General features: G+C 32.2%; 1 protein-coding gene across 4 annotated transcripts in view; it reads left to right on the top strand.

Annotated features, from left to right (window-relative positions):
• Nucleotides 1-14,877, top strand: part of LOC111515719 (ATP-binding cassette sub-family C member 4) — a 137,412-nt gene that overhangs the window by 44,203 nt on the left and 78,332 nt on the right. For 3 of the 4 annotated variants that reach the window (XM_074178638.1, XM_074178639.1, XM_074178640.1), the window contains 3 exons: nt 2,395-2,670; nt 3,224-3,552; nt 10,176-10,631. In XM_074178638.1, the coding sequence (XP_074034739.1) occupies nt 2,395-2,670; nt 3,224-3,552; nt 10,176-10,631 (1,061 nt within the window). The remainder of the gene's footprint in view (nt 1-2,394; nt 2,671-3,223; nt 3,553-10,175; nt 10,632-14,877) is intronic. The other variant, XM_074178641.1, reaches the window with a different exon arrangement.

Raw genomic sequence — 14,877 nt, 5'->3', positions numbered from 1 at the left:
TGAGTAGTTCCGCAAAAATACGCCCGACGTCAGCGCCGAATAAAAATTATCAACAAACAATTCAATTCATGTATCACTGAAATGCAACAAACAAATTAATTCAATTCTTTCCAAAGGAATAATATTAAAAAGGAAAACGGCGTGGCACGCCGTTTTACTTTTTTTAATATTCCTTTGAAATGATCTGAATTATTTTGTTTGTTGAATTTCAGTGATACATGAATTAAATTGTTTGTTGATAATTTTTATTCGGCGCTGCAGTCGAACGGATTATTACCGTACTATGACCAACGCCATACATATATACAGTTGAGTAGTTCCATAAAAATACGCTCGACGTCAGCGCCGAATAAAAATTATCAACAAACAATTCAATTCATGTATCACTGAAATGCAACAAACAAATTAATTCAATTCTTTCCAAAGGAAAAATATTAAAAAGTAAAACGGCGTGGCACGCCGTTTTACTTTTTTTAATATTCTTTTGAAATGAGCTGAATTATTTTGTTTGTCGAATTTCAGTGATACATGAATTAAATTGATAGTTGATAATTTTTATTCGGCGCTGTCGTCGGGCGTATTTTTATGGAACTACTCAACTGTATATATGTATGGCGTTGGTCATAGTACGGTAATAATCCGTTAGACCGCAGCGACGAATAAAAATTATCAACAATCAATTTAATTCATGTATCACCTAAATGCAACAGTCAAAACAATTCATTTTCACAAAATACCAATAGAAAGTAAAACGGCGTGGCACGCCGTTTTGCTTTTTATTAATATTCCTTTGAAATGATCTGAATTATTTTGTTTGTTGAATTTCAGTGATACATGAATTAAATTGATTGTTGATAATTTTTATTCGGCGCCACGGTTGAACGGCGTTTTGTCGTACTATAAATGAACTAGCATGTTGCCATATGTAACAATTGAAGTTCTTGATAAATCCGCTCGATACCAGCGCCGAATTAAAATTATCAACAATCGTTTTAAATGTATCTTTCAAATACAAGAAACTTTTTAAATCATCAAAAAATTTAATTTTTTCTCAGAAATTAGCTTTTTAAAAAGACTGATGGAATAAAATGATACTTGCCTGAGAATGTTTTGCACAAAAGTTGTAACCAAATTTTAAATTGAATGCATTAAAGTGAATGTTGCAAATATTGAACACTTTCAATAAAATTGAAATATAACAATCTTTATTATTCATTGGAAAATATTTAGTATGGAAAGTTAATTTGCTATATTTTCAGACAAACGAAAGTCTATTTTTATTACCAACAATGTTTCATGGAAAAACTTTGACAGTCATTCAAATATATTCATTGAAATTTTATTCCCAAACTTACTGTTAGAAAGTGAATTTAAAGTTTCATTGTAATTCAACAGTCATATAAATAACTAACATTTTATTGAAAGGTCAAAATTATATGCGGAATTGAAACGTTTGTTGAATTTACTCGAATAATACATTCCATTGATGGTTGAATTAAAATGTTGGTTTATTGCTGAGTTGAACTATATGTATATAGATTATTTTTCAGCATAATATATAATAAATTGGCGTTCCATTTTCCAATACTCTGAAACAATATTTTTCTTCGGAATCAATAAAAGTTTCAAGTTATTTCATTACTCTTTTTTATTCAAATAACAATTTTATTCATGTAACATTTTAAATCAAGTGTCATTTAAAATAGAACAAATTTTGCGAACAATCGTTTTAAATGTGTCGAACAAATGCATGAGTCAATTAAATTCAAACAAATAAATTGTTAGTTGAATAAATTGAGAAATGAATATTTGTGACAATAAAAAGTAAAACGGCGTTCCATAATATGAGCTATATCCCACATTGAACTAGTAGCCCATCCTTTTTTCGAATTCATTATTGTTATTTTTTCATTTCAAAAGCGGGTTTGTACATCAATGACCTCATTATTATATTGTCAATGCTCCCGACCCAGCAACCTTCACTTTAGCTTTACCACATTTTTGATAACTACACCTTTCTCAGCGAAATTTATTAGCATATAATGATATTGAAAATCAGTTGAGTGTTGTGACAAGTTCATTCTCAAATGAGTTTTTATTAGCTGAGTTGTTATCATGCAACAGGTTCAAAATACGTTCCACTCCATTACCCAAAGATGTATCGGTTTTATGGAAATTCCATCACGTAGTATTAACGAACGCAATGAAATTAAATATGGAAACAATATTCATTTGAATGCTTCTACGAGTACTTTTCATGAAAAGTTGTAGTTCCAACCATTTCAGTTGTTTATAATAACAAACAATTTCAGTTACAGTAGAAATTATACATCTGTACGGAATCAAACAAATGTTTTCGATCGAAAACAAATTGATATTTTTCATTTTTCACAGGATATCTGGGTGGAAAGGTATCTGGGAAACTAAGAAAATTCATAGCAGAAAAAACGGATTTCAGAGTCAAAGTAATGAGTGAAGTGATCAGTGGTATTCAAGTCATAAAAATGTATACTTGGGAGAAATCATTCAAAAATATTATCAAAGCAGCAAGGTTAACGGAAATTTCAGACATTACGAAAAGTTCATATGTTCGGGGGATGTTATCAGGATGTATGGTTTTCCTCGACAAATTGACACTATTCATGACCGTAATATGTTATGTATTGTTGGGTATGAAAAACATAATCTACTATTTTATCTGAAGTAAGATCACAAGACCTCAAAATTTTATTAATTAATTCTTACTTTATTGGTGGATTTTATGTGAGTTGTCTCAGTAGAGTTACAGTCATTGTCACAATCATAATATCGAATTAAACTTGTAAATTTCTGTAAAAGGATTTATGCTTTCAATATTCAGTCACAATTATATTTGAATATTTGATTGCATTGCTTGAATTTATTCAGAACAATAATAGTGATTGAAGTCGTTTGAATGATGCATAACTAGGCCCTGGAACTCAGGTATGATCAAAAAATTATGATATCTAGTTTTTTATTTTCATGGCTGTCAGTTTTATCGCTGTAGAAAAGAAGTGTTTTATCCCTGTGAAACTGTGTTGATAGCCATTTATCAATTTGAAGAAAATCATCAACATAATTTTGGGGTCAGTGTTTCGAAATTAAAAAAAATAATAACAACAATGCAGAAATATTTCTATATTCCAAATAACAATTCTAGATATTTCTCTTCCATTTCTATATTATAATATGTGAATTCTAGGGAACGTCATCACAGCGGATAGAGTTTTTTCCATGGCTCAACTTTTCAGTATTCTCCAAACGGCAATGGCCATTCACTATCCTATAGCTATGAGTATGGGATCTGAAACTAGAATTTCAATTAGCAGAGTTCAAGCATTCATGTTACTCGGAGAGAGGGAAACGTCTGATATAGAAATGATAAAAGAGAAGAAAATAGAACTAAGAAACGTATCGGCATCTTGGACATCTTCCGTCCCAACTTTGAAAAACATATCTCTTCAAATTAAACCAGGAACCTTATGTGCTATCATCGGGCCAGTTGGGTCTGGAAAAAGTTCGTTATTGCAAGTGGGTATTTATTTCATTTTTCTGGATTATTCGATACCTAATACGACTTAAATTGCATAATGATTTTAATTTGTGCGCCACTCAAATTTATGCGCATGAATTCGCAGTAAGTTTGAAGGTGATTGACAATGTTTCGTGATGAGTTTCACTAGTTCGGACTTCCATTGTCTACTATATAAAATGATTTGAAATCCCTGAAACAAGTAAAAAAGAATAATTAAAAAAGAATAGTTGAAAATAACAATTATATTAAGCAACAATAAACCTGAAATGAAATGATAGTGAAATAACCAACAATTAAAAATATAATAATTGAATAAATAAAAATTAAAGGAATTAAAAAAGAAAATAATAAAAAATAAAAAAGTGTAGAGATTCCAAGTCACGTTAGTTCACGACGTTTCGATTGTTGGTATCTACAATCGTCTTCGGGTGATGACTGGACTGATTCCTCCGAGAGATGACTATTTTATAGGTCGTTGAAATACTTTCACTTTCTCTACTTTCCATTTTCCATTTTTCTATTAGACCGTGCTTTTGGGCTCTGTAATACAAAGGAAGGTCTGGACAAGGAACTAGACATCAAAAATGATCTTCAGCGGAATGGATACTCCAAAGCGATGGTAGAAAAGACTTTGGCTAAAAGACAGCAGGAGCCTCGCAAGGAAGAGAAGCCGTCACAACCAGTGCTTGCACTTCCCTACATCAGAGGATTATCGGAGAGGATAAGAAGAATTGGTTCCAAGTACAACATTAGAACCTGTTTCAGATCCGGTAACACTATCCGTAGCAGCCTCACGAAAACCAGGCCCCCAAACGCGGACTGCGATTCCAAGAATTGCATTTACCGGATACCCTGTGAGTGCGGAAAATCCTATATTGGTGAAACTAAGAGGCCATTGAATGTTCGCATTGCCGAGCACAAGAAGCACACACAGCGAGGAGAAACCAGCAAATCAGGAATAGCAGACCATGTTTGGACCCATCAACACAACATCGAGTGGTCCCAAGCTGAGATCTTGCACAGAGAGGAACATTGGTTCAGGAGAAAATTCAAGGAAGCCGCATACATATTGTCCAACAACGTATTCAGCCAGGCCAGCGTAGATATACGAAACAAATGGAAATCCATCATCAAACGAAAAATGACCAACTCCCGCCAAAACGGTCATCTCTCACGAAATCAGTGAAGCGGAAAATGGAAAGTAGAGAAAGTGAAAGTATTTCAATGACCTATAAAATAGTCATCTCTCGGAGGAATCAGTCCAGTCATCACCCGAAGACAATTGTAGATACCAACAATCGAAACGTCGTGAACTAACGTGACTTGGAATCTCTACACTTTTTTATTTTTTTATTATTTTCTTTTTTCATTCCTTTAATTTTTATTTATTCAATTATTATATTTTTAATTGTAGGTTATTCCACTATCATTTCATTTCAGGTTTATTGTTGCTTAATATAATTGTTATTTTCAACTATTCTTTTTTAATTATTCTTTTTTACTTGTTTCAGGGATTTCAAATCATTTTATATAGTAGACAATGGAAGTCCGAACTAGTGAAACTCAATTCGCAGTAACATACACCTATGGAATTGGTTGATACTTGATGAAAATTCATAATGTATTAAAGTAACACTATTGTAGGATTTTCACTGGACAGTTTACGAAAAGTGTTTTACTATAAGAAAGCTTTCTCAAAAAAATTATTTTGGCATATAAATATTTTTTTCATTCTATATATTACTGTAACAATAATTATGTGATATTTAAATAGTTTGGAATTAGACTGAATTTCAAATAATTATAGTAATGAATAGCTTTTATTTCACGGAGGTAAGCATAGTAGTTCACCACTCAACTAAGCATACATAATTATATAAATACAAATAAAATCAATACAAAAATGGTTCTCAAATATCTGCTAAAAATATAACTGAAATGGAAAATATTATATGGAACTTTCTTTGTTACCCGATTTCAAGATCACTGTTCATTAGGTCAATTCTTCATTCTGTTTCTGGATGGTAATGAATAAATTGTTATTATTGATTGTAACGGCCCGATACAAGGAGGATCGCTCAAAGTGTACGGTGTTAAGCTGTGAGATAGAACATTTAGTCCGATTTCTGAGACTTTCATCATGTGTATCTGTATGTCAATTTCTTGAGAAGATATTGAGGATGTTGTTTCATTTTGTAGTTATAAATAAACTTATGATGCACTGTGTGGAACCTTTGGTGTAGTAATGAATATAACTGGAGTTTTTTCCCAACACCAAATTGTTATTTTCAACACCTCGACATGTGTTTCGATCACCAAGTGATCATCTTCAAAGAGGAAGATTAAAACTAAGAACTAGTGCGAGCTATTCCTATTTATGCTATAAAGGTAACTCATATAGGTAAACCATCCAGGCGTAACAACTATACAGGTATACCAACCTAAATTGATTTTACAATTTTGCCTTATCTATTATTTTACAATATATGTTCATATAAACAATTTTCAGCTATATAAAAATTAATTTCACAATATTGCCTATCCAAATTCATTTTCGCAATGTGTCCTTATGTAGTAATCAGTAAACCCAACAACATTATTTTATTTTATTTTAACAAGTAATATAGTATGCTCTTTGGTATTGGTCCGTCATCGTTATTCATAATATTATTGTGTTTACTTATTTCTACACTCTCATAGGCATCTAGTTGCCTGTTGTTGTTAATTTGTCTAACTAATCTCAATGAACTGAAGTCTATGGAATGGATTCGTTGCAGAATATGATGGGAGACTGCTGATCTTTCATATTTTAAGTGTGCTATGTGTTCCTTATATCTTACTTTAATAGTTCTTTTTGTCTGTCCATAATATTTTGCATCGCAGTCCTTACATTCAATTTCGTGAATTCCAGACTTTTCCGAATTCTTGACTTTGTCTTTTGGACTTCCCAAAAGGCTCTGTAGTGTATGACTTGTTTTAAAAACCACCTTCATACCTAGTTCCTTGAAAATCTTTCCAAAGTTCCTCGTATTTTGATGGTATGGAACTGAGATGTATTTATCTTGGTTTTTGTTCTTTCTGAAAGTCGATATTTTGTTCATTCTTAACCTAAACTTCTTCTTCCTTATTATGTCATCTACAATACCCCTCGAGAAAACGTTAGTGGCTGCATTTCCTGCATTGTACGTCTTATATCAACATATATTGTAAAATAATAGATAAGGCAAAATTGTAAAATAAATTTACGTTGGTATACCTGTGTGGTTGGTACGCCTGGATGGTTTACCTATATGAGTTACCTTTATAGCATAAATAGGATTAGCTCGCACTAGTTCTTAGTTTTAATCTTTCTCTTTGAAGATGATCGCTTGGTGATCGAAACACGTGTCGAGGTGTTGAAAATAACGATTTGGTGTTGGGAAAAAACTCCAGTAATATTCGTTATAAATAAAGTTAGCCAGATGCAGTTCTCTTTTGTTGAACATTTTCAGAAAACCAATCTGATATACAGTGTAACCCATTTAAAATGGAACCACCCCTGTAGAATGTGCATTTTTCAATCAATCTCAATTTTTTTTTATTGAAATATTAAGCATGAAAAACTGTATCTTGACACTAACTTTCACAATTTTAGTTTCATTTCCAAGGCACTCTATGGTTTTTTTTGTTTGTCAAAAACGGCAAAAGTTTATTAGGCAATATTTGTTTTCAAATTTGACTACACCACTGGATTCGTAGTCGTTATAAATCAAAACTGTCAAATTTTCATTAAAAAATATTTGTTAACAACGAAGTTACAACAACTTCAATTTTGGAAACAAAGTATTTGTTTGTAATTTTTATTCCGATTATAGACATATTTGAGATATGACAATACTGTCATCACCAAGTAGAACACCATTGAATTTGTACAGTGAAAATCCGAAGTCAACAGCTCAATGCGTTCTACAGTTATAACTCCTGAAAATATGGTAATGTGAGAGATTTGTGGTGCAAGCGTTCTGTAATAAAAATCTGACTACGCCACTGAATTTGTGGATAATATTCCCTTAAAATCATTCATTTGAGTGTAGGTTACGAGAAGTGAAAATTAAAGTAAAAATTGAATAATTGAATAACAGAAAATTAAAAGTTCATTTTCAAGTTACGCAGTAGTAGACCAAGTTCAGAATCTCATGTCATGGGATCTCCCAATTGCGCTTTTACCAAATCTTGATAGAATCTTGAAGTATTAATGGTCATACTTGTAAGCTTTTTGGAAGTTTCCCAATAATAAATAATAGTACTTTTGTAACAGCGCACCTGGAAAATCACATTTTATGAGATTCTGAACTTACTCTACCTTCTTCTATAGCTGATGAAAACAAAATGTATACAAACAAGTTTCAAAGTATTTATTCAACAATTAATTGCCATTAAGAAAAAACTGATACTAAAATAAACATTGATTTAAAACTAAACATTCAAATTTTTGTGGCTTCTACCAAACCTCCATTAAGTTCAATACATTTATCGTATCTCTTCCGAATATTGTTTACACTATTTCTTATTTGTTGAACTGTAATTTCGGCACAAGCTTGTCGTATCTTTTGCATGAGTTCAGCTCGATTCGTTGGTCTTGTTCTGTATACTTTTTGTGTCAGAATACCCCACAGAAAAAAGTCTAATATTGTTAGATCAGGCGATCTAGGTGGCCATTCAATTAAGTCACTACCTCGTCCTATCCAATGATTTGGAAACAGGTTATTTAGCCACTCTTTAACAATCCTCGAATTGTGCACGGAACAGCCGTCGAGCTGAAAATATAAATTTACTTGTTCCGCAAGAGGCATTTCATCTATTTCGTCCGATAATTGGTTATTTAGAAATTCCAAAAAATTTTGCCCGTTTATGTTTCCATCAAAAAAATATGGACCTATTATTCTATTTTGTACTATACCACACCAAACGTTAACTTTTTCGGAATATTGACTTTTACAATTTATGATCCAGTGCGGATTTTCCGTAGCCCAATACCGAGCATTTTGCGATGAAACTACCCCATTGGTGCTGAAAGAAGCTTCATCACTAAACATTATGCAGTTTAAAAAATTTCTTGTATTCAGGTACTCGCCTTGTGCCCACAAACAAAATTCCATACGTTTCACTTCATCACCTGCCTTTAAAAAGTGAAGAAATTTAGGTTTAAATGCTCTCATTTTTTTTTGTTTAAGACATCGTCGAATAGTCTCTCTCGGTAAGTTTAAATCCAAACTGGCGACTCGTAAACTTCTGTTTGGGTGGTTTCTAAAATAATCTAAAACAGCACCTTCGTTTAAATTTCTTCTTCGGTGATTATTTTTTAAAATATGTTTGCTGACTGCACCGGTTTCTTTAAATGTTTTGTTAATTTTACTGACGGTGCTTCTGTCAATGGGAAGTCGATTTGGATGTCTGTGATTAAATATCCTAGCTGCTTCTCTTTCACTATGATAATTGTCCCCAGAAATTCTCACAATTTCAATTCTTTCTTCTAATGATAATTGCAAAGCCATTATTAAATGCACGTAACTAACAACTATTATTTTATTTATGATTAACTGTCAAAATCACAGCCTACTGTTGATTTATTATAAAACCTTTGCATAATGAGTTCAGCTCCCTCAAATTATTGATATCTCCTCTAAAAGATTGTTTTAGCTGAGTTATGAAGAATTTACAGGGAACAATTTTGTCCTGCTCTCTGTTTTATTATTGAATAAATGATTTCCATGCTTTAAATCAATTTGATTTTAGCGGCTATGCGGAAGAATGTACTAAGTACTGCATAACTTGAAAATGAATTTTTAATTTTCTGTTATTCTAGAATACACTTCTCGTAACCTACACTCAAATGAATGATTTTAAGGAAATATTATCCACAAATCCAGTGGCGTAGTCAGATTTTTATTACAAAACGCTTGCACCACAAATCTCTCACATTACCATATTTTCAGGAGTTATAACTGTAGAACGCATTGAGCTGTTGACTTCGGATTTTCACTGTACAAATTCACTGGTGTTCTTTTTGGTGATGACAGTGTTGTCAGATCTCAAATATGTCTATAATCTGAATAAAAATTACAAACAAATACTTTGTTTCCAAAATTGAAGTTGTTGTAACTTCGTTGTTAACAAATATTTTTTAAAGAAAATTTGACAGTTTTGATTTATAACGACTACGAATCCAGTGGTGTAGTCAAATTTGAAAACAAAAATTGCCTAATAAACTTTTGCCGTTTTTGACAAACAAAAATAACCATAGAGTGCCTTGGAAATGAAACTAAAATTGTGAAAGTTAGTGTCAAGATACAGTTTTTCATGCTTAATATTTCAATAAAAAAAATTGAGATTGATTGAAAAATGCACATTCTACAGGGGTGGTTCCATTTTAAATGGGTCACACTGTATGAACTGAGATACACGATCTCTGAATTTACGACAAGAGTCAATCTTGTTAATGCATTTCTCGTATTCTTGATGACGTGATTTGATCGAGACAAAAGGGCCATAGAAAATATCGCATCAGTTGAATATGGATAAGATTGAAGTGTTGCATAAAATGAAAATATTTTATAAACTCACTGAAAATGTTTTGTAGCTTCTTCTTGGGGAACTACCGATGAAATCGGGAAATATATTTCTTGGAGGAGAAATATCGTATTCTTCCCAAGAACCTTGGCTCTTTTCATCAACTGTTCGAAATAACATTCTTTTCGGACAACCCTATATCAAAGAGTGGTATGGAGAAGTAGTGAAAGTCTGTTGTTTAGAGAAGGATTTCGATCAGTTTCCAGAAGGAGACAAATCAATTGTAGGAGAGAGAGGCGTATCTTTGAGTGGCGGACAGAGGGCGAGAATCAATTTCGCCAGAGCCATCTACAGGAAGGCCGATGTGTATTTGATGGATGACCCACTGTCAGCTGTCGATACTCAGGTTGGAAGATCCCTTTTCGATGAATGTATCATCAAACATTTAGGTGGAAAAACTAGGATTCTAGTAACGCACCAGTTGCAGTATTTGAAGAAAGTTGACCTGATCGTCGTTATCAATGAAGTAAGATTTGAGTATATGTTATTATATTCTCTAAAAGAATGAATTGAAGTGAATGAAAAATAATATTTGGGAGATATCAAGATTTTCAACAGCTTGACACTTAATCATCTCAAAAATATTGAAGAATGGGGAATCTTAAAACGAATTTCATCTCAGGAACTGAAAATATTATTGCCAAACATGAATTTAATCACAAATTTCACACGTTCCTTCTATTTCCTGTAACTTTCATGGACTCTATTTCGGTCGATAGTAATTATCGCATTACTTATTCCAATAACTTCCCATTGTGAGATTTTCAGAAACTAATTTCTTAGTTACCAATAGAAAAAAAAAGCATTCAATTCAATTTTTTCCATTGAGTGAATTTTCAGAATTCTGAAATATATTGATTTCCAAACACTCTTGAAGATTGCATTTCAAAACTTCCTTCTCCGAGTGTGACATATGATAGACGTGATTGATTTCATACTGTTCTGTCAAAAGATTAAATATGGTTTGAAATGTGGAATCATTGTACACATTAAAAAACCCTTTTATGCTCATTTATTCTTCAGGAAACAATTCTCCCCATTTGACACAAAAATCAGTTTTGGACAAGAACCACAAGTCAACTCACATACTCCTGATCTATCCGAAACTCAAATTTCTTTTTCATTGTTTTTAATAAATTTGCTCAAATTATGATTTGTTCTGTAAGCTGCGTCCAAACCTTCGTTTCAGAATAAGAATGATATTATCAGTAGGTCCATCGAATTATGTCATTTTACTATGACACTTACTATAATTACTTGAGGTCAGACAGGCCTGGTAAATGGCTTCTCTTCATAGTGTTTTGCAAATAATGCAGTCGATAATACCTACTTCGTGTTGTGATAAATTATATAGTTCACCACTACTTTTTTCTCCTGGTAACGTGTCTTTTCAAAAATGAGTTCACACCTGTGAACCGACGTATCGTCATGAAACCTTCATGTCACAACCCTTTGCTAGCCCAATATTCTGAATTTTAGATACACTTTCAGAGCACACCGTTATTTTTCTATTTTTCATGACAAATCTTATAAAACTACCATCAAGTTTCAAAAAATCAAATGCTGTGGTGAAAGATGATATGGATATTTTACGGCACAAAATCAATAAAAATTTGAAATAATGAATCGAAGAGGTTTTGTATTAAAGTGTATAATATATTAAAATTCTTGCAAAGCGCTTTCGACTTTCGTCATCATCAGTGCTCACTTGTCAGGCAACAGGAAGTATCAAGATACGTGAATTGTACATTGTAATATTTAAATTATATAAAACAAAATAGGCTTATAGCCAAGAAAATACATTTTTGGATTCAGGCCATGTGAACCACATGGCCCCATATTCATGCAAAAACAAATTCTCAAACCAATTTTTTTGGATCCTTTTTATGGTATCGTCAACTTCTTCATCCTGGGTTATGAAAATCGTGCACCCTGGAATGGATGAGTGATAAGTAATGACTGATGATCATGAAGTAAGGTAGATTGCAGAAATAATATACAGCGTGACTCACGGTCGATGGTAGGTTAGACGTTTCTGGAAAACGCAAAGCATGATCGATATGAAAATTTCACCTTTCACATTTCCTTACCTGTTTTATAGATCTAATATATTTTCAGCATTACGGCGTTGCCACTTCCATCAAAAAGTCCTAACAACTTTATTTTTTTAAATGGAACACCCCGTATATTAATACATTTTTGGAATCGCTCTGGTATTTCAATACTTTTTATCGATGTCTTATACCTATCTCTATCTGTTTTCGAGATAAAAAGTAAATGGTGCTAAATATGGTCCAAAATTTAGCCTCAATTGAAATTAAGTACATCAGTACTCTCAATTCATGGAAAGTTGTATTTTGATGATAGTTTGGACAAACTTGAAATATTCAAATAACACCAAGAAATCGACTCCATATCATAGAGGGCGTGCTGAATTTACTATTATTTCTATTGTGCATAAAAGTAGTCAAAAGTTCATTTTTTCAAATTAAACCTCCTATATATTACTCGATAAATTGAAAGATAGTGAAAAATGCTTCAAGATGATATATCATGTCCCTATACCTAAATCGTCAAGTTTTCTCAATAAAGTCGCTTTTCCTAGAATCATTATTTTTTTTAGAATTTGGATTTAGGTAGCAAAGGAATTATCAAGCTTATAGCAGTTCAGTTACTTTTATAAGTAATTCACAAAGAGTTATCGACGGTGTTTCGAATCATCTTCCAAAATGGATGCAAATATCGATTATTCAAACGGAGTTCTTATGAAATTATTTATTATACACATGAACAAAGTGATCAAATCATTGTCAGAACGTGTGAAAAATTCAACCAAATGTATCCTGAATTAACACCAATGAACGAGAGGGAGTTTGTAAGGTTACAAAACAATTTCCTTAACTATACCTCAAAGTTTCCAGGGAACAACTGTACCAAAAATCAGTCATTTCTAGGTAAAAAGTGAGATTTTGTGGGCTAAAACATGTTGAAACCACGAATTCCTATATTCCTCTAAAGGCAAATTTAAAAAAAAATCGGTTACAGTCGTCAATAATATTTGGAGATATCTCTCTGCATTCAGTGTCTTTTCATAAATAAAAAAGCTAATTTTATTTCTCTTCAGAATACAGAAAACATTCAGAACAAATTTTTCTTGAAAACCCATTTATTTTGTAACATGCGAATTATGATCAGCCCAAAAATGTTTATTCCTTCTATTGAAAATGCCGTCCCTTGTAAATTTTGATTCGTCGCTCCAAATTATTTTTGACAAAAATTCCCGATCTTCCTGTGAATGGATCAAAAGGGATTCACAAAAATGCATTCTACGTTCAAAGTCTTCTGCTTTCAGAGTTTGAACTTTGGTAAATTTATACGGATGCATTCCGTGATTTTTCGAAATTCGTTGTACTAAAGCATGTGATACACCCAAATCTTTTTCTGCACTGCGAATGGAAGCTTCTGGATATGCATAACAATATGCCAAAACGTTAACAGTATTATCCCCATTTGAAGTAACAGGTTTTGGTAATGTTGAAGGCGCTTTCAACATGGAGCCATAGTTAAGGAAATTATTTTGTAATCTTAAGAAGTTCCTTTCGTTCATTGGTGTTAATTCAGGATACATTTGGTTGAATTTTCTACAAGTTCTGGCAAAAATTTGATCACACTGTCCGTGTATAATAAATAATTTCATAAGAACTTCATTTGAATAATCAATATTTGCATTCATTTTTGGCGATTTTTTGAAACACCGTCAATAACCATTTATAAATTACTCATAAAAGTCACCAAACTGTCATAACCTTGATATTTCCACGGCTACCTAGAAATCAAATTCTTTAAGAATCATTTTTTGTACATCTGTTATTGAAAATTTCTTTGATAGAAACACTCCAATCAGAACACCTACCAAAAAATCATTTAGAAAAGTTCACACATGCAGTTCGTGATATTGGTAATAAATCCTTGTGAAGTTACTGACGATGATGAAGTAGTATTCAGTCCAACTGTAGAAAGTCCTTCATGACTAACCAATAATTCCCCTTAAAATAATGTGAGTTGGCGTATGTAGTTGAAAAATATGCCATGTAATCCAAAGATCGTGTGTTCAAATCCCATAGACCCTATAATATTTTTTATCATCAGCAGTAACGTTATACAAAAAAATTTGTATGATACATTTGTTGAAAGTGATTTTATTTTGCTCGTGAATTTTCTCCACTTGCTGACGCTCGTTTTGCAATAATCACCACTCACAAAATAAAATGCCACTTTCAACACTTGTAGGTAAATCGTGAATAACTATTTTTCCACAAAAACGGCTAAATTAAGAAAACTTGACGATTCAGGTATAAGGACATGTATATCATTTCGAAGCATTTTTCACCATCTTTCAATTTATCGAATAATATACAGTTTCATTTGAAAAAATTAACTTTCGACTACTTTTATGCACAATGGAAATAATAGTAATTTCAGCACGCCCTGTATGATATGGAGTCGATATCTTGGTGTTATTTGAATATATCAAGTTTGTTCACACTATAATCAGAATATCAACATTTCATGAATTGAGAGTACTGATGTACTCAATTTCAATTAAGGCTATGCTTTGAACCATATTTAGCACAATTTATTTTTTATCTCGAAAACAGATAGAGATAGGTATAGGACATTATCAACAAAAAAGTATCAAAATACTATAGCGA

Source organism: Leptinotarsa decemlineata, unplaced genomic scaffold (assembly GCF_025532065.1).
Source record: "Leptinotarsa decemlineata unplaced genomic scaffold, Ldec_3_MD MMD2_tig00004204_RagTag_RagTag, whole genome shotgun sequence".
NCBI lineage: Eukaryota > Metazoa > Arthropoda > Insecta > Coleoptera > Chrysomelidae > Leptinotarsa > Leptinotarsa decemlineata.
Note: the sequence above shows the minus strand (reverse complement) of the source record. Positions and strands in the feature narration are given on the sequence as shown.